At 32.0% G+C, this 22,277-nt stretch overlaps 1 protein-coding gene across 3 annotated transcripts in view; it reads right to left on the bottom strand.

The window, feature by feature from the left end:
- The window catches only part of LOC106461955 (BTB/POZ domain-containing protein 9-like), a 68,564-nt gene that overhangs the window by 22,151 nt on the left and 24,136 nt on the right, over positions 1–22,277 (bottom strand). For 2 of the 3 annotated variants that reach the window (XM_013921822.2, XM_013921824.2), the window contains exons 2-6: positions 21,553–21,773; positions 15,812–15,941; positions 9,087–9,317; positions 3,414–3,678; positions 2,356–2,575 (exon numbers count right to left, since the gene is read on the bottom strand). In XM_013921822.2, coding sequence (XP_013777276.1) covers positions 2,356–2,575; positions 3,414–3,678; positions 9,087–9,317; positions 15,812–15,941; positions 21,553–21,734 — 1,028 coding nt within the window. In that variant the 5' untranslated portion in view covers positions 21,735–21,773. Of the gene's footprint in view, positions 1–2,355; positions 2,576–3,413; positions 3,679–9,086; positions 9,318–15,811; positions 15,958–21,552; positions 21,774–22,277 lie in introns of those variants that run through there. The other variant, XM_022389057.1, reaches the window with a different exon arrangement.

Raw genomic sequence — 22,277 nt, 5'->3', positions numbered from 1 at the left:
TTTTAAAAGTTCATCTAAGCTCATTGATGTGTTTTCCATAGCACTTAAGTTTTAACTGTAAGAAAAATTGACAATTCTCTTCATGGGAAAACAATGTAATATAATACGTCATTGACAGATGACAACCTTGGGTTTCTATTGGTTATAAATAATATAATATTAAATGTCAGATAGAACTACTGTCAATTTCTGAAAGAGAGGATGTGACAGGTTGGCATGACAAGAGGGGTTTGATTGTCTATTTCATGGCTCTGTAACCAAATGAGATTGAAAGCTATGAAAATTATGCTTTGCCTGAGTGATGACAATATTATACTGAGTAATTTACATTAAATTTCATACTTTTTGGAGAAATGGTAAATAAATTAGAGGAGAGGGGATGCCTAGAGAGTGAATGTCACAATTCTCACACTTGAGAAAATTCTATTTCTTTTTTTATATTGCGTTATAAAAGTAAGAACTTAAAACTTATATACTATTAAAACATCAATTAATAGCTACATTTTTATGCTATATTTATTGGTATACCATGAGAAGAAAGTAGTTTAATTAAATTTTGAATGTATCTCACTAAAAACCTCATGACGTCTACAGAAAAAGATGTCCAGGGATAAAACAAATAACCATTTCTAGATATACTAGTATATCACCATGATTATTACTTTTTGATTAGTTTATATGAAACCCACCCATATTACAACAAACAGCAGGTGAACAAACATCACCTTATCTTTTCAATTCATGTAGGTCCTATGCTACTAAATCAGAGGAATTTTCCAGAAATCCAAAGTCACTGTAATATTAAAATTTGTCAGGATACTAAACAATCTCCTCTCCACATATATATAAACACGGTGAGCATAAAAGACATAAGCACTTACTCTACGGTGTGACCTGCTACTTCAGCAAAACATATGCCTTCTACATCTAGAGAAAACCAGCCATAATAAAGAATGCTTATAACACAGGACACCAAACACAATTAGTAAATATGACATACTAGACCACAAAAAAAACAAAAAAACAAACTGAAAACTAAAGAATTAACGAAGTACTCAATAAAAAGTTATATATATATAAACACACACACAAATTAACACAGACCACGTACTACAAACCAGCAACAACTAATCATATTTTATAAAATAGAAAAATTTGATTAAGAAACAAACTAATCTTAGGCTCAATCAGAACTCAACAAAATCTTTCAACTCTTTCTCAACACTACTGATACACAAAACCATTCCTATTAAACTCCTAACACCTGGTGAAGAACTCATCATATAGTTCAGAAAATCATCTTTAAAATAAGACATAAGGTAGAAGAAGTCCTAATAAACTATTCCACATATCGATTTACTGCCTTACACTTTCTTTAGAAGAAGAATTAAAACTGTTTATGTATGCAAGTTAAATATTTATAAGAAGACATATGTTGTAAAACCTTAAACACATATGTTAACTTCTTCCAGTCTAGAAACATTAAGATTAATTAATGTCAGTCCTTCTCTTTATTAAACAAAATGTTATGATCTGAAATATAGTAAAATATAAGAAAATGTTATCACTATTTTGTAATGGCCAATGCCTAATGTAAATTTTATATGGGTGGGATTTTGTAATGATATCCTTATTATAAATTAGTCAATGTGTATAAATTAAGGATCAATGTGATTGGTAAGTTGTTTAATTTGTATATGATGTTAAAGGTTATCTGTTATTTAAATTGTTACTATCTATATAATTTTTATATAGTTTGTATATGCATGTAAAGTGAAGAGTTTATTGTTTCTTTATTATATATGACAAACATTCTCATTTAATAAAGATTTTAGAAGTTAAAATTTGGAAGTTATAATAGCAAGATACTTTTTTTTGAATACCTTCCAGCATTATGCAACCTAGTTATAAGTTTCAAACAAATACCATTCACAGTAGATGTACAAGGAAGTTTAGAACATTAGATTTTATGTGAAAAAAAAATACTGCGAAATTATTTTAATACCAACCTCTGATAAGTTACTATATTCAACAATGATTAATGCTTATTTAAGATGGCAGACCTTCGGATTTTTTGGGGTATATGGTTCCATATACAAAAACACAACTCTTCCCAGTTTAGTTTAAGCTATAGTACATTGACTCTTCTGAAAAGGTTGATCAAAATACATTACCACATCTTAATTTCCACAGGAGTTCATTCAGTTATTTTGTACCATTTCTAACACACTGATTCCCATCCTATAAAGATATATTTATATTTCAGAGTAACCCAACCATGTTCTTCATACCTAGAACACTTTACATGGTTTTATATGCATATAAACACATTCATGAAGTTTATGAATACCTTACCTTACATCTTTATCCCACAACAACATACGCATGTGGTTGACAATACATTGCATGCCTAATTTTACTAAAATTCCTTGACCATTGTTGTCATCAATTGGATGACGTGTAAAACCCCTCTCCATGTCATAGTTCTGAACATCTCCATCCAGTAATGAGGAACGCAGTTCTCCATGCAAAACTTGTGCACCATGTTTAGGAGAAGCAACATTCTCATCAGGCACTGAAAAAGTAAAATAATAACAAAATCTTGCCTAATTTTCATTTTATGCAAATCTTGTGCACCATGTTTAGGAGAAGGAACATTCTCGTCAGGCACTGAAAAATAAAATAAAAAACAAAATCTTGCCTAATTTTAATTTTATGCAAATTGCACACACTATATTCTATATATATATATATATATGTATCCTTTGTTTCTTTCTAGATTCAGTTATTACAAATATGCATATATATTCTAATTCAAACGTTTGTAAAATGGCTGATATTACATGTCCAAGCATATCTACTACCATTTTCAGAAAAACATTGAATTCTGTTTTCCAGTTTAAAGATCTAATATGATATAATTAATATATGTTAAAAACCAAATTAATTTTTTTAGATGAATATTTTCAACCTACTTTAGCCCATTAATTTTATTAATACTTAATTCTAGTGTTTTAGACACTACACTTTATATTAAATAGAAAAAGTGTTATCAGTCATTGTAACTCTTCATATTTTGCTCCAGATAGAATGAGTTGTATGATTTATCAATCACATTTTATGGTTGGGCTTTGCATTCTTAAGCATCACTTACATTTCAGATATGGTACTACAAATAAGTCTTGCAATGTTTGTCATAAAGGTTGCATCTTTCAATCTGTCATAGAGAAACACTACCACTGACTTAACATTTTATAAGATGAACACATGAAACGTTTTAAAATTTAATTTTTTTTTCTTTTTCTATTCCTATTTATTAGAAAAAAGTTGAACTCGGTGCTAATCTTTACTGATTTAAAATTTTCTTGATATTTTATACAATATTATGTTTATGATATCACAGATATACATACTTAGGTATCCACGATATTTCAAGTCCATATCTCTGCTTTCAGTTTTTGCTTTAATAGCATCCAGAATAGTATCTGGATGAACTAAACCTGTAGGCCTGACAACATTTAAAAGGTCTGGTAAAGTCATAAGAGGTAAACGAATAGCAGCTAAAATTTCTCTGGCCTCAACGCTAGAGTTATGCTGAGTCCATTCACAAACAGCCTTGAATATATCCACCTCTGGGGCACAAAAAGAGTCTCTGCTAATCATCTCTTTCAAGGCAGCCTGTGGATTTATATAACTTTCTTTAAGTATGTATTAAGGATCCCTCAAAAATACAAAGTGTAAAAATGCACAAAAACTATTTAATTAAAACAAACAAATATACTGTCAGAAAAATGCATTGTACAAAAATGAATTAACTTATAGTTCAAATATTAAATCACTTTAATTATATTATTCTTCAGCTTTGCACTTTAGATAGGTGAAAAAAGCTTATAAATATATAAATGTATTGACTTTTTAAAGGTATCACAAAAATGAGAAACAAGGATTTTTTATTAACTACTATGAACTAACTATTCCTGGTTTTTACTTTTTTCAAAGAATCGAAAGAAATATCGTGTTTCTTAACAAAAATTAAAATCCAAATAATAAATTAGTGACTATGAGTTGAAACATTAAAAAATTTTGTTAAACATGTAGAAGTTCACAGTCAGACCCCAAGTTTATGTATTGGAACAAAAGGATACTTACAGATGTTTGTAATCTTGTTTTTTTTAATACTTTAATACAGTTAATTTCACCAAAGATATCTACATATTGTTTGTTTATGGTATAGCTCCTAAGGCTATCTTCTGACATCCTTAATTTTGAACTGCTGAAAACAGGAAGGGAAACCAGATGGCAGCACCCACCCCATTACTTGGGATTGCTTGTTTGTTTTAAAGTTAAGCACAAAGCTATACAATGGGCTATCTGTGCTCTGCCCACCACAGGTATCAACACCCAGTTTCTAGCGATGTAAGTCAGCAGACATATCGTTGTGTCAGTGGGAAGAATTTTTGTTTGTTTGTAGTTAAGCACAAAGCTACACAATGGGCTATATGTGCTCTGCCCACCACGGGTATCAAAACCTGTTTTCTAGTGTTGTAAGTCCATAGACATACTGCTGTACCACTGGAGGGATTACTTGGGATAATTTTTACTAATGAAAAATGCAATTATAATGCCCCCATAGCAAAAAGGGGAAGCATGTTTTAGAGCTGGGTTTTGATACCACGAACTACAGATTGCAACTTGAGCATCCTAATCAGCAGGCCATATCTAAAGTTCAATACATTATCAAAGGCAGATTGAAAATGAAAGTTGTTAATGTTAAGGATATGTTGAAAGTTCCTCCAACTGAAAAGATTTGCTATTGAACCAGCAAAAATTACTACATTTTCTCTATCAAATAGGCTAATTTATACATGTAAGGGCTATCTTGTAGCAATGGAGCTTACAAAGAGAGAATTTTTACACTGAAAAGACCTTATTTCTTCAATTGGCATGCAAGTACAAAACAATACAAAAGACCTAATAAGTGAATAAAAAATTACACTAAAATGAATTATTAATATACGTTTGTTTCTTTATTGTCAGGCTTACAGATGGGTTGTTAACTCGATTACCTATAACCATTGATTACACTGATTAGTGTCAAGCAATAAAAGTAATTAAGCAAAATTACAATAAAATCAATTAACTTCACAAAATAATCAACTCATTGTCTCAGTTTTTCTAATTATTCCACCCATCAAAGTAATCAAAAATTGCCATAATGATTTCTTATTATTACTTTCAATTAATTATACATTATTCAGCTTAATTAATCAGTGTCACAACTCCCAAAAATAATCAACTAAACAAAATCAGTGATTCCAATTATCAATAGTTTTGGCTATTCTAACTTTCCAAATCTCATCTGAGAATAATTTATTATTTGAATGTAACTGATCAATGAGCCCAATCATTAGTCAATTGGTAAAATCCACTAATCGTCCAACCCTAAGCAGGATAGAAATAAACTGCTAAAAGAGTATCTCAACTCTTTTATGCTACTATGTAACTACATATTTCAATGACAATTTAATAGCTACTTTCAAACATACTGACCCTGTTCTCTAGGTTTTATTATATCATATCAGCACAAGTGGCTTTGAAGTAACAGTAGATCATAAGAATACTTTCAGTTTCATCCACAAAATTTTCACAGTTATTTACTATTACTGTGTAAGAAAAATTTTCTTTGGTCTATTTCACTATAAACTTTAAAATATCGATACACTTTCAGTTTTCTTAAAAGTCTGACTATGTTTCAAACCTTTATATGTGTAAAACACATTAATCAATCATTATACATGCAGAAAACTTACAGGTACCACTGAAAATATTTAATTTTGCATAACGCAACAAGAGCAAGATAAAAAGTCTTCACAGCTAAATAGTTAAAAACATAAAAATCAATTGGCATCTAACAAATGTCCTGTTAAATGCTTCATATAAATAGGACTTTCACTTGTGTGGTCCCTAGAGGTACTATAATTTCTATTCTCTTTTAACTTACAAAATTAAATTGTATAATTTTCCAAATATTGTCAGATATATATGCACTTCTAGACCAGAATGTTACAAGATTTTCATATTGAGGAAATATACCTTGTGCAATACTGACTTCATTTCAAGTACTAACAATACATGGTTCAAGTGAGTGTCCAGCACAAGTATATTTTTCACCTTTCACATGAACAAAGTATGTGGAGATTATTTTCCGTTAACCAGAAGCACTACAATGTTTAACTTTATGAATGCCTAAAGGTTGAACTACCCCTACTTTCAGCCGTGACAATCAATGGCATGGAAAGCACCTGCCCTTTGAGAGAAATGCAATTATTGTTTCTGTGAATGAAATGTCATACTGTCTAGGACAGAATTTTTCTCTAGAGGATATTTTCAGACCATCTACAGGTGCCATCCAAAATATGTTGGGTATATATGCACTTCTAGAACAGAATGTTGGAAGACTTTCACATTTGGGAAACTCATCTTGTGCAGTACTGACTTATTTTGAGTACTATCTATACACGGTTTGGGTTTTAAAAATAAAAATATATAATACTTGTCAGTCAACCCCCCTTCAGTTTTTTTTATTGTTTTGAAACTAGCCATTTGACAATTACTCATACAATTTGAAATGCACATTACTGGTGTCCAGTCAGTGCTATATGTACTAGTTATACTCACAATCTTGTCTCAACTGAAATGCAGATTTTAAAGTTATGCCAAATGCCATCAGGTAAAAAGCTGATAAATCACAGTAAGGCTGTTGTAAATCAGCTACAAGGGTTCAACTGTCATATGCAGAATATGGAATCACTTTCAAACTAATGTTACACTTGTTCAGACAATTTGACAAGGTAAACGAGCATCCACAACAAAATCAGGTATTTGTATTTACAACTGGATGCTCAAAACAGTTTGCTTAATGTCACAAAGAATATCTTGATGATTAAAGACACATAAAATAATATTATGTTTACAGATGAGTCACACTTCATTCTACAGCTATATGCAGATAACAGATGTTTACTCAGATGGTGAAAATCTGGAACCAGATCATACCACACTTTCATGGCACCGATAGGAATATGGTTTGGAGAGGACCATTATCTAAATTCTGCAAAATGGTACCATTAATGTCACATCCTATAATACCTCGAACTACCTTATGTCAATGCAATTGTCTCTGACTTTAACCTTAGGGAAAATAATGCCAGCCTCCAATGCTAAATTGGTTGATACCTTTGTTCCTACTGAGTATGTATGGAAAGCTTTTGGGAGTCATTTCTCACCCTACTGACCGACTTCATTAACTAAAAATCTCTCAGAAACTGGTTTTTCACAGAAATCTGTGTAATTACATCAGAACCTTGTCGATATTACAGTTTTAAACATATTCCACATCAGAGTGAAATGTTATGAACCAAAAAGATTTAAATCTACCTCACCAAATGTTTATTAAAAAGACTAAGCTGAATGACCAATTACTTGCATTTTAGATCATGTGACAAATAACTGGATTCTTGATTTGCATAAAAATTAGCTGGGAAGATGGCAGCATGAATGAAATTACTTCACAGTAGTGGATTTGCTTTGTCTTAACTAGAATATAATAAACTCCAATTATCTCTTGTATTACTGACAAACTCAAAGCTGCTGTGTGAAAGTTAAGGTATATGTGTTGATCTTAGTTGACTAATAAATATTTACACTTTTGTAAGTAATTATTTCAATTGTTTGTCAAAAGTTATAATAAAATGTAACTGTAATAATATCTTAATTAGAGTAACAACAGCTGTTACTTAATAATTAAAGTAATCAGTAAAAAATAAACACAGACCTCAAAACATTATGCTTGAGGTAAATGGTTGATACACATAAGTAAATCTTTAAAGGGACTGTGTGAAGTAAATGATAATAAATGGTTTAATACACATCTAATGTAGTTAGGAGCTAAAATTTTTTATATGCTTTCTGATCGTGGTTATCAGTTTTATTACAATCTATTGTGCAATGCAGATGATACTTTTATTCATGAATAGTAATAATAAATATAAGAAAAACACAAAATATATAATCTTAACACTTAATTTGTTGCAATTAATTGTTCAACAGAGGCTTAGGAATAATATACTTGCTTGTTTAATAGCTCTAAATAGTAAAAAGACCATTTGTAAGAATAACAATTTACTTCAAACTGTTTGCTAATTTATTTTACAATGTATAATTTAAGTAACGATGCAGATTTTAACAGGGGGGTGTATAAAGGTAGATTAATATTTTCATAATCTTGATGCAACAATAGAAATTTTTATTCAACTGATCAATATTTCATTTTTTAAGGGGTCGAGTATTCTTAATTAATTGACTGTCAGTTATTCTGTAGATACAAGCACCTGAAGATGATTGCTGAAACTGCAACAGAAAGCTTGTGGACAATAAAACTTCATGTATTTTAATATACATGTAGACATTAGTAAGTTTATACGAAGAAAGAGCTAATTCATAAATAAAAAACAAGAATTAAAAAAACAGATGAGAAAGAGGATAGGGTGAATTAAGTAATAGTAATTAGAAAACTACATGAAATGATTGAATGAAACATTATCACCATACCTGTAAACATATTTAAAATGTCTAACATAAGAATTACAGATCTTTCATTCTTCATATGAAGTACAACCCGACAGATAATTTTGATTTAAGTATTATCAATTTGAACCTAAGGTCATTGTCCACCAATATAAAAATACATATCAGAAAACAAAAAGAAATAAAAAAACTGAAAAGGCAAAAAAACGAAAGTCTGTGAAAGTTATGTAACTATGTAGAGAAAAATGTCTTGTAAAAATTAGCATTTCCTCACTTTTCTACAAACACTAGGCACAGCTCCACTGCAGATTAATCATATAACAGTTCATAAAATGTTTAGTTTTTTTTAACCATTCTAACTATATATATTATCATTAAGTATGTAACATTTATGTACCCACTTTTAGTTTTAACTATTGTTCAGGTTTCATGATTTTTGAAAAGTTATTATAAAATTTACATGTTTGTAAGCATCAATACTTGATCACAGAAATACTTACAGCAGAAAGCATAAGGAAGGACTCATGGTTGATTATATCGAGGGCATGGCGATCAATGAAACTGCAGCATACATCGGCAAGAGACACTAAGTGGTACAAACTGGCCATGTCATAGATCATGCAGACGTTTTTAATATTCAGGATTGCTTTCAGGTATTCTGAGATTGAATGTTCTAGTTCTTCAAATCCATACTTGTGTGCTAGTCCTAATATGTCTAGAATCAACTCTTCCTGAAATATTAATAATATTTAAAAGTAGCGTAACTGAAGTTCTCTGGAAATTTTCAATAGCTTATATCATTTGAGGAATATGAATTCCTAAAGTTGTTTCCTATTTACTCACTCCTGCTGCAACATACTAGTGTATTAGCATATGCATGTCATTTTTATAAAATGCTATTAACTTTCCACAGCTGAAAGGTACACTGTGTGGAGAGTTACTTCTAAAACTGATAAAAAAAATTAAAATGAATGAAATAGTGAAGTATTATGAATAAGTATAATAAAGCTAAAAACACTATGGAAATGAAACAACAAATTGTACATTTTTAAACAAATGATCTGTAAAGTTATCTTTAATTCTTCTCTATTCTGGCAAACGTACTGATTACTTTTGAAATACTATTGCAGCAGACAAGTTATATAACTTGCAATTAAAAGACTGCATAGAAACAAATAAATTTTTAGTTACAATGACCATCTTTTTATTTCAATTCTGCCTGTGGTACCATTTGTATCTTATTTCACCAAAAATATTTAAAAACTGAAAATAAAGCATTTTTCTACTTTTGATTAAATTCATATCTTATATAAAAAACATTCTGAAAGTCAGTTAACAAACTAAGCCTAATCTTCATAAAAACAAAAAATAACACACACACACATATACACAGTATAAATTTTCATAAACATCTTTATATTTTAAGAAATGATACCAGTCTGAGCTCAGTTTTAGGTTTGTAAATTCAGTTATGTTTTCAACTGATATCCTTGAAAAAAAAGCATGTTTTTTTATCATGTGATGTACTATTAATAAATACAAAAAAAGTAAAATGAAAGATGTTAAATGGCCTCAAATAAGTATCTATGTTCTTAAACCAAAAGCAGTATTTTAACAGATTCTTTAATATCAAAAGCAAGACAAAATTATATATTAGATAACTATTTCATTAGAAAATTCTCCAATTTTCATAGTAATGAGTTTGTTAAGTAGGTACACGAGTTTTATAACTTGTCCTTCATATGTCAAAAGGTAAAAATCAAAATAGCAAAGAAACATAGTTTTGACAGTTTAACAAGGCATGGAAAGTGAACCGAACAGGAATTATCTACAAGATTAGTAAAAATTGTTAATAGGGATTACCCAAAAAGTACAGAAACAATTTGAATCAAAATGTACATTATATTTTCAATCCAACAACTAGGGACTCTAAAAAAAAGGAAGCAAACAAGACTGGAAATAGAGTATAAATTATTTTCTCAAGCTATAAATCCCTATTTTGATTCCACTAAAATTGTAGACATGGAGTCAAAATAGGGATTTGTAGCTTGAGAAAATATTGTAGACACTATTTCCAGCCTTGTTTGTTTACTTTTTTTTAAAGAGTCCCTAGTTGTAGATTTGAAAATATAATTTGTCCATTTTGATTCAAATTGTTTCAATTCTTTTCTGGTGATCCCTATTTTCCCCTTTTAAATAAAAATTTATAATTATCTTGTTTCTTAAGTTTTTGTATGTCCTTTTATGTAGAATAACTTTTAAGCTACATACAAGCATATGTGTTCAATTGAATGTTACATGTTTTTCAACAGTTTACTGCTGTATTGGCTTTTTTCCACCCAACCACCACACTGAAATTATTCAAAATACATAACAAATGTACAAAACATAATAAACACGTGTACTGGTATGCAACTACAAGAAACAAGACATAAAGTTGTTCTCAAAGGACCATCTTGAAGGTAACGATTGTATCATCACAGATTTAATGACCGACTTCCATCAATGACACAGTGTAATGTAAAAAAAGATGAACATCAAAAAAGCAATCTCATCAAAATGGAATAATGTTTCTTCTAAGATAATACAACACAGATTAATGCAATGTAAACAGATGCAGAAACTTGTTTACCTTGTAAGATCTATATGACACATATGCATGTTCTTCAACAGCCTGCTGTGTAAGTTTGTTATGACAAGGCAACACAAATAATCCAAGCAAAATAGACAACAGTGATACACTTACCACATATATCACTCATTTAGTTACACCACCATTCCCAGTTTACCCCTGAAGAAGAAGGGTCCACCTTTTTGAAAGTACTCGAGTTACAGGGTTTTTAACATTTTGTATTAAGACTTCTTGAGCCTATGTGTTTTTCTGACATTATGAATATTCCAAAGCATTTAAATCTTTGAGAGACAGCAGCCTCCTCCAGGTGCTGAAAATGCAAGAAATCTGACAAGATGGTGGAAAGACCTTAAGAGATGGAAAAAAAAGAGAGGTTGAGAGTGAAAAGCCTGTGAGGAAACACCTATGTGACCCATTGGTCTGTTGCAAAGAAGTCCACAAGTGTGGAAAGTGAGAAAGCAGACGGGTATCTCAAGAAACAAGTCACCTCTGAGATAAATGAAGGCCATCTCTCCAAAAAGGTGGAACATTGGAAAGTTAGCACTTTCCTACACTGAAATGTATTTCTGATAGATATTAAATTCTTCTCACAAAATAGCTCTTCTCAATTAGCACTGCCCTCTACCAGTGCAAATTTTCAATGCATGCCACTAGCCTTCACCTCCCATTTCTGTATATCCACATACAAATGATCATGCACTCCTATAGTAACCAGTGCCCTCTTCACATCTGCATTTGTTAATCACTTTTAGATCGGTCAGAAGACTTACACCATATATTATTGGAAGTAGGGAGGCTGGGTGGGAATTGTGAAAGGAGGTAAGTATCTATCTAAAATACATTTTAGTGTAGGAAAATGCTAACTTCTAATACAGAATTTTACCTTCTCCAGCAGATGGTAGGAAGGTGGAAAGCCTAGGTGGGATGATGTCTCCAGTGCAAAACCTGACCACAATGGGTATGGTAATTCCAGTCTACAGAAAGAGAAGGACATCTGGCTGTACACAAGTGGGAAAATATGTTCTGCATTAGCTACAACCAATACCAGATCTGCTAGGAACCAACATCCAGCAGATGGAAGGAAGAGGGACTGCAAACCTGAGGTGCATCTCCAGTCCATACCTGGTGGCAGTGGGCATTTGTCATCCAGTCTGCAGCAGAAGGAGGGATACTGGGCCAGCACACATGTGAGAACTTACTTAGCTGGATCATCTCCAACCAACACCAGACTCACCAGGAATGTACATCCAGAGAATGGTAGGGAGGAGGAGCATCTCAGTCTTAGGGGCAAATTGAAATAATACATATATATGTATATTCATGACATGGCGGAGTGCTTTAGCCAAAACCTGGCAACATCTGGAAATGTACATCAGGTCTGTGGTAGGAAGGGCATCATGCCATCTACACATGAAAGCAATCGTGATCAGGCCACCTCCAATCAAAACCTGACCTACTGAGAATGTACATCCAGAGGATGGCAGGAAGGAGGAAGGCCATGTTAAGAAAAAAAACAATCAGTCAGATATATAGACAAGAATACAGCATAGAGCTACAACCAAAACCTGGCTGCATCTGGAATTGTACATCAGGTCCGTGGTAGGAAGTGTGATATGGCAGCAACACCTGCAGAGTACCACTGCCCTACTCTCAGCTGAGTGTTATGATTCATCCCTAAGGAGGACAGGCCTCCACGGTCCACCACCCAAGAAGCTATAAACTGGTAAGTGATAAAGACTTCCACTCTCCACTAGAAGGAAGGGGGGGGGGGAAATACATTGCAGAGTGGAGAGTACAGCATCACTGCAGACAAGGCAACAGGTGGTCGCAATACTCTATTTTCAAAAGCAGAGCTGCCACACCAATGGAGCCAATCAAACAAAACCTGGCAATATCTGGAATTGTACATCAGGTCCACAGTAGGAAGAGTCTCAATGCCACAGAGCATTAAAGGTGGGCAGCAATCTCTGTCTGCTTTACTCATATTAGTGCCTGAGTGCACAGTCATATTTATGAAGCAAACAACCACTACATAAGGGCCACGAAAAAAACTAAGTCAGTAGTATAACGGAAAATGTTGACAAATCTGCAAGCAAAAACCAGCACATCCATACAGTACAACTGCCAATTGAGAAGTGATTACCAAGTATAGATGTGAAGAGGGTAGTTACAATAGGAAAGGTGTCATGCTCCTATTGGTGGAGAGCTGCTGCATGACCATTTGCATGTGGATATGCAGAAATGGGAAGTGGAAGACTAGTGGCATGTATTGAAAATTTGCACAGATAGAAGCCAGCATTAGTCAAGAAAAGCTATTTTGTGAGAAGAGGTAAGATATTGTATCAGAAGTAGTGAGACTAAGAGGAACAGGAGTATGGCCAACATTACAAAGCTCCCAAGGACAAGAAATGCACTGGGATCCCCTTGACTGAAATAAATGGGAAACTAAATCAAGCAGAGATGACTGCTGATGAGCGGTTTCAGCTCAAGTTTCCAATATATATAGGGAATTCCCTCAAAAACTTCATTTCAAAGAAAGGGGTGCCATATGGAATTCTCTGAGATAAGACTAAAGAAATTGAGCTCCAGAAAGTAAGGCACTGAAACTAAGCAAGTCCCTGAAACAAAAAAGGAAAGTTATTATGGATACTGCAACAGAAGAAACTGAGGCCATGGTGGAGGATAGGTAGTCGTGAGTTCCACAGTGAAGCTCTCAGGGTTGTGGTGTAGAACCTTGGAAAGAAGGTGAAACAAATATAGACAGCAAAGGTGCTGAGCAAGTGAAAGACAAAGATGAGCAGATTAAGAGCAGGATAGAGTCAAAATGGAAAAGATATTCTCAAGTATGAAGAAGAGACTTGAGGAACTAAAGATTAAGAAAAGAATTTTGAACATATACCATGAAATAAGGCTCTCTAAGTCTGGGGGTATGTGGCAAATGGAGGTGAGACAAAAAGGAGTGTGCATGAACATAAATATCAGGGGGAAAGAAAAGAAAACATAACAAGTTGAATAGGTAAGTGACACTTAAAGTAATTTGTTTGTTTGTTTTGAATTTCATGCAAAGCTACATGAGGGCTATCTGCACTAGCCATCCCTAATTTAGCAGTGTAAGACTAGAGGGAAGGCAGCTAGTCATCACCACTTACTCTTGGGCTACTCTTTTACCAACGAATAGTGGGATTGACCGTCACACTATAACACCCTTATGGCTGAAAGGGTGAGCATGTTTAGTGGGACGGGGAATCGAACCCACAACCTGCAGATTGTGAGTTGAGCTCCCTAACCACCTGGCCATCCCAGGCCAGTTAAAGTAATAAGTGCAATGCAAAATCCAGTAATTCTGAATAAAAAGATCATGAACAACCTAAATGTCATGTTAGTATAGCCTATATAATGTGTCAAGTTTAGAATACTCTAATTCCTTATAGTGATGGCACATGATGAGACACACATTCGGCATGTAATGCTGTTTGAATACATGAAGGGAAACAATGTCTCTGTAGCCACAAAGAATATCAAAGCCTTTTTAGTCTTAAAAACTGTGACGACAGGGACCGACATGTTGGAATATAAAACCTGGACTCCATCCTCAGAAAGTGATGCCTTGCATTTGGTGAGACATCAAAAGAGTAATTAATTTCGAACTCCTCAATCTACAGCAAACTGTCAATGCAGAGATCTATAGTCAGCAACCGGAACGTTTAAATCAAGCCCTTCATCAGAAACACCCTTCACTTGTCAATCGGAAAGGTCTTCTTCTTCTCCACAACAATGCATGTCCACATGTGGCACATTTGACGCAACACAAGATTATGGAGTTGGGTTGGGAAATTCTCTCCCACCAACCATATTCTCCAGATATAGCACCATCAGATTACCATCTTTTTTGTTTGCTGCAACACCATCTTAATGGGAAAATGTATGCAAATGTGGAAGGTATTAAAGAGGACATCAAAATGTTTTTTTGCTTCAAAGCCAAGTGATTTCTTGAATCAGGGCATTAACAATCTGATTGTAAGATGGAAAAGCATCAGCAATAAGAATGGAGACTATTTCATTTATTAAATGTTCTGATATATAAGTTGTTTGGGTTTTTTGAGCAACATTAATTTCTTGATGACCTAATACATACTTAATTATTATAAGTCTTGTGATTAAAAGTTACTCTCTGAATCCTAAACATTTATATGCATTTTAAGAAAATATTTGTAATAAACAGAGTCCTTTACTTTTTGATTTACTTTCAAAAACACACAGCATAATATGCAAACTCAGCATTTATTTGTCAATGATAATTAAAAGTCAGGTGGCATCTTTGATGCAAATAAATGTTAAAGTGATGCCATAAGTAAAAACAATAAAATAATAGTTTTATATGTAACAATAACATATTTGTTTCATTTTACTCCACATTATTTTTCATGTGTTGCTATGTTAAACCAATAACTTTTCTAAATTAGAAAAGCTAAGTTTCATTTAAGGCTATCCAAACTGTGCTTAATAATCAACCTGATTTTTAGTATCTAAACTCTACAATTGTTTCTGAATAACTGTGTATTTCAGGAAAATTTGTTGACTCTTGAAGTTTACCTTTCTGTTTCCTAGGATCAAATGTCCAGTATAGACATACTTCAACAAAGCTTTGAAAGCCGTTAAAGATGTTCCTTTTAATTCTATTTCAGTCTGTTGTGACTCCCTCATGCCTCCAAAGAGCAAGGCTCTAGACAAAACAATAACTGAATGTAATGGAAGAAGAAATACACAGATAAGAGCCAATATATAGTATTTTTGAAACTTTCAATTCACACTCAACCATATCCTAATCTATAAAAAGTTCAGACTTAAGTTCTGATGTTATTTTAATTGTATGCTGATTACTTTTGATATCAGAAGAAAAATTAAATCTAAAAATTTATTATTCTTAACTTTATTTAAAACAAACTGGAGCTTCAACTGGATTAATGAATTTGTAAGATATCGATTGCCCCTGATGAAGCTGTAATGGCAAAATATTGAGCTAACAGTTACATTCTGAAGATATAGATTTACTTGAATAAACATAAAATATCAACTCCTAACATGCTTTTTCTTCAACATCTTACACTGACACTATCATTATAGTGAAATTGGGCATGCAAAAATATTATATATTTACTATAGTTGAAAACACTTTTGAACATAATTTCTTTGGAATCACAAAGATTAAGTTTATAAAAATGAAAAATAAAATATGCTTTGAACCTAGATGTAATGCCCATATTCCTTGCAACTACCTTACAAGTCTGTGCAATGGTACATGTACAAAAATCTGTATTGAATATTGAATACAAGTCTAAAGAGGTCATAATTTCATTGTACAGGTCACTGGTTAGGCCACATTTGGAATATTGTGTTCAGTCTTGGGGCTCCTTACCTTAGGAAAGACATTGAATTAGTGGAAAGGGTTCAGAGAAGGGATGGGGATGGAGGGGTTGTCATATGAGGAGAGGTTGAAATCTCTGAACTTGTTTTCTCTTGAAAAAAGAAGAGTTGGGGGATCTGACTGAGGTGTTTAAGATTGTAAAGGGAATTGACAGTGTTGATGCATCAGCTTTTTCATATTTAACAGTGAGAATAATAGAACTAGGGGACACAAATATAAATTTTGGCAAGGTAGGAGTCATCATCAGCTAAGATAGTTTAATTTTTCTAACAGGGTGGTTGGCCTTTCGATTCGGTTGCCTTTGGATGTTGTAGAGGCAGTAAATTTAAGTGAGTTTAAGAAAAAGCTTGATAAGTACATGAATGATAAGGGCTAGCTTTAAGATTTTTTAAAAAATTATTTTAATTTAGTTTAGAGGATGGAACAGCCGAGATTGACCAATAGGTCCCATGTTGTCTCAAAACGTTATGTTAGATGTAACTGATTACCTATGAGCATAAATTAAATCAATTAGTGTCATGTAAAATAACTAATTATCAAAACTAATGGTTAACGTCATGAAAATAATAAACTAATCAAAATCAATGTTTCTGATTATTTCAACTATTGTTCAGCTTAATCATTAGTGCCATCACCCACAAAAAAGTTATGTAACAGAAATTAGGGTTTCCAATTATCACTGTTATTAATTACTTCAAGTTTGTACAGCTTTAGGCAGACATGGCCAGGTGATCAGAGGGGTTGCCTCATGATTCAAGTCTTGAGTTTAATTTTTGTTGCTACACACATGCTGGCTGTTTCAGTGATAAGGAGCATTACATTAGTTTTATTTTTGACTTATAGTGAATAAACTTAGTATTCTGATAATTGCTTAATTTCGAAGTCTAAGTTCAATGGAAGTCCAGTTCAATCTACACTTTGATCAACATGTATTATTGGGTTATACTAGTTTCAGAGAATTCCAATCTTCATCAGTAACCCTGAACACAAGTTAACAAAGGAGAGATAAGCTGGACCTATATCGTAGTGAAAAGTATCAAACATACTGTTGGTGTGAACATGCTTTTTATTCACAATGAGGAAAACCTATACACTAGATAGGTTTTTCTCATAGTGAATACAAAGCACATTCACGCCAACAGTATGTTTGAAAGCTAATTAGGTTAACTGCTACTGTGCCTTACTTTGAAGGTGAGGTAACCCACTGGCAACATCCATTGGTAACTCTTGGGCTACTTTCATGTTAAATAAAGTGCAAACTTACAATTTCTTTTTTACACTGTGTTATGTTTCTAAGGAATAATTGCTTAGCTGTACCTTTAATGTTAAATAATGTGCAAGATTACTGTTTTTTTACAATGTGTTACACTGTAATTTATAACTTCCATAATTTTCTTCTTTAGTGTTATATAACGTATAAATTTACTTTCCAGACTTTGTGCTGTAATGTAAGTTGTGACAGACACTGGCATGTCTATAACCCACAACTCTCTGATCAGAGGGTAAATGCTTACAATGCAGTATTCATTATCCACTCAGTCATGCCAGCCTTTTAACCATGTAAGAGGAATTAAGTTATCATTACTTCTTCATTTAGACGCACGCACCTATTGGCACACATTCAACGCATGGCAAATATTATCATATCATTATACACATGTAACTTCTATTAATAATACCTTACAAGTTTCCTACTTATTTTTTGTGCAATCATCTAATCTAAGATTGAACTATAGTGTAATATGTAATTCAACAGTCACATACTTTGTACAAGGTGGTTATTCTTGTTTGATTTGTTACAAACATTTTATATTAATAATTGTAAATACATGATACTGATATATGCTAATCAGCAGTATATAAATATTTAACTGTCAAGTTAAGAGAGAAGTTCCGAGTTAATAGTTTTTTGTTACTATCAAATATGCAGGCATTATCATGTAGGTTCTAATATACAAGGGCCTGACTGGACTTGCTGCTCAGCATGTGAGTATCACTTGTCCAGTGCTTATGAAATGTGTGATGTAAGTCATCTTTATATGTTAATAAACAGATCCATGAATTACTTCATGTGTTGTTATTGATCTAGCCAAGGCTACTATCAGTGACCTAGCCCTTCATGGTATGGAACAAGGTCATCACACACGTGATAAGTTACAAATGTAAATGTACTTATTGATTTTCAATGAACAATAACAAAAATCCAAAATCCAATATTTGCAAGTATCATTTACTTTATTAAGATAACAAAAAAGTGTAACACATACATGTTCTTCCACATTATATTTTATATTGTAAAGAATAATATTACAAAAACATATTCCATGATTGATTATGTAAAAATAGGCTATAGCTGCAATACAGCCTTCATGAAACTATACGAAGCCAAAAAGTTATAATTTTAATGAATTTTTCTAACTTTTCAGTTGAAAACTTTTATAATACACATTATGATCCACATGAATTATTCAAGTGTAGATCATGTTAGCTTTAGAAAGTTAAGATAACTATAATAAATAAACACATTGATAATTATACATAAATATATACTGAATGTACAAGATTTTAAATACACAATATCTACTGTATAATAATTTATACTTATATGTTCAATGCCTATTTAATACATACATATAGTGATACAAATAACTTTTTCTAAATATTTCCTTCTTCCTTTAGGACTTTGTAAATTCGCAAGCTCTTCAGCTCTTGTTTCGTATATTTATAAATATATAATTTACATAATAAATTTAATTTAAGATATATTAAAAATAGTTGTATTTTTATTCTATCATTATTATTATGCTAATTTTTTCTAATAAGCCTTAGTGAATAGTTTATTGTTTTTTTTTGTATAAATTTCATGATTTTTAATTTCCTAAGACAAAATTTGAAACTTATATTTCTTACAGCATTCTTGTTTCAGAGTATTGACGGAAATTATACCAGCATCCCTTTTGACTAACAGTTTCTCAAAGTATCAGTTTCTAGCAATGCTATCTAACTGTATAGATACTACTACTACTGAATGCAGGGATAGAAATAATGAAATAAAATTACATTCACTCGAGGGAAAGCAATCAGGAAAATTACATTCCCTCATGTAATGTTGCATTTCCCCATGAATTGTTTTTGTTTTTCTATTTAATCCATGCAATACATTCACTTTCATTGGTCATAACTAAAGGAATGCATTCTCAATCAGGAAAGCCAACTCAAAAGATTAAATTCTTTGGGAATGCAGGAACATAACATTTCGATCCCTGGATATAGTAGCACATAGCTTACTATGTTTGACAACATGTCTTGCACTTGGTGCCGTGCAGATGTTAATAGGCCTTTCAAAACTATATTTTCACATGTTATGATCAAGGAGTATATTGTATTATCTTATTCGCTAAAAAATCTTTGGAAACAATAAAATACCTTTATTGGAAGTACTTGTAATTATCATGCTACTCTGTGGAAGATCTTAACAATACTGTATTTAAACACAAATGTTTAAAATGTACATAGTGTTGTGCAGATAGTGCAATACCACAAAAGAACATGATGTTTATAGAAAGTTTGGGTTTATTTCAAAGATAGTAACATCAAAATTTGTTTTCTATAGAAATTTTGCTTGGAAAATTGGGGGTTATTACATTTTACAGATAATATTAATTAATAATAAGCATATGCTTGTACATACATTTATATAACCCCCAAAAAAAGAGTAGTGTATTTCACAACAACTTGAGTTTAGAAGTTCAACAATGCCTACATATTACTGTGAAATATAAAAATGAACACATTTGTACTATTAACTTAGTTTAATTAATTGGAAAATTATTATATATTTTAACAACTAAACTTTTTGGTAATCTGTATTAAAAACATAACTGACATATATAATGTATGTTATACGTTAATGAACAAAGGAACTATCAAGAACTATTAAGATGTGGATTTGGCATGGTACGTATAAATCGGCTATAATTACTAATTCCCTAGTGTATTTTAATTGAAATTCTAATCAGACAAGCGTGTATGAGAAACAAGGACTTCAGCCTATAACTCATAGGCCTTAAAGAAAACAAACATGCTATAAGGGGAAAAACAGCAATATACATTTCCAATCCCATCTAGAGAGCACTTATTGTAATATATGATAACATGCAAATACATCTGGGCATATAATTAAGAATATGGCTAGAATGGTTTGCCCAATTTAACTTGGGTAAATATTTTTTTAAACAAGGAGGGTGTCTAAGTTATCTCATGCAAATAATGGAAGGGATTAACTAAAATTCTGTTTCAATGATTTTAACTCATAAATATTTTAGGATCAATATTTTGTCACTTTTAAACAATGATTTAGTGTGATTCATAAGAAAATAAAAAATTTTAAAAGAAGAAAAACAACAACAACAAAAACACTTATATTTTAAATCGCCTTGCTTTTGTTTTGGCATAAAACTTTTACATTAAAGGAAACTTTACACAAAAAAATTTGTAACACTTATGAATAACAATTAGTAATTTCATATAAAGTTCAAACACAATTTAAGCCCAAAAGAAAAACACAAATAATTTTTATGTTCAATAAAAATGATCCAAACAAAGCTATTCATTTCAAGCAACCATTACAGTTGTACAATACATTCTCTTAGAATCAAATTAAAATACAGTATGGGTAAAAGAAACATGAAAAAAAATTACAAAATTAAAAGTATATGACACTGAAATATTCAGTTTCAATTGAAGTAAAACTTTACAAAAAAGTGAAATACAGCCAAAAGAAAAGAAAAAAATAAAATAAATAAAAGATTATGAATGCATTTTAAAATGACAAATGTAAAGCATCTGAAACAACAGAACAAAATGTTAGTGTAACAGAACTCATTACAAAATCAAAATATTATCTAACCTGAAATATTCACTTCTAGCTGCTAGTATTACTTTGTGTCCTGGTAGACGTATTCCTTCTACAATTAAAGACACATCACTATACTCGTCATTTATGTAAAGGGAACCAATGTGGACTGACAATGAAGCTGTATGATCAACTTCTCCAACTGGAGGTAGGTCACCAAGATGATTGTCACTCATCTTCTGGTTAACTTTTCACAATATAACTCAATGACATGCCTGAAATAACACGATTTTTTGTTTTTTAAATCAATCCTTGTTAATACAGGAATTACTAAGAATACAAGTATATGTATAATGTACACAAAAAAAACACACATTAGGTACAGGAGTTATAATTTTCCCATACTGTAAATATATTTCCAACAGGTACTTACATCTTCTCACATATATAGATATTCTAGCTCAATGTTGCCCTCTATTTGCAAACTTTTCCTTTGCATGCCACAAGCTTTTCACTCCCATGTACTCCTCGATTCACATGGTTTAACTGACTCTCACATGCAAATTATCATGCCACAAACCTCCACCAATAAACATTCCCCCCACCCATGCAAGTCATGTGACTCCCTATATGTTATTCTACCTATCTCTTCAAGTTTAGGCAGAAATCTAAGCACCAGTTTACAGTGGAGTTTACGGGTGGGATGTATGAATGGAAGTTAGTACCTGTCAGAAATATATTTTCAGTATAGGAAAATTAACTTCCAACAAGATATCTTG

Source organism: Limulus polyphemus, unplaced genomic scaffold (assembly GCF_000517525.1).
Source record: "Limulus polyphemus unplaced genomic scaffold, Limulus_polyphemus-2.1.2 Scaffold1065, whole genome shotgun sequence".
Lineage (NCBI taxonomy): Eukaryota > Metazoa > Arthropoda > Merostomata > Xiphosura > Limulidae > Limulus > Limulus polyphemus.
The sequence above is the reverse complement of the archived record's forward strand: the minus strand, read 5'-3'. Positions and strand labels throughout refer to the sequence as shown.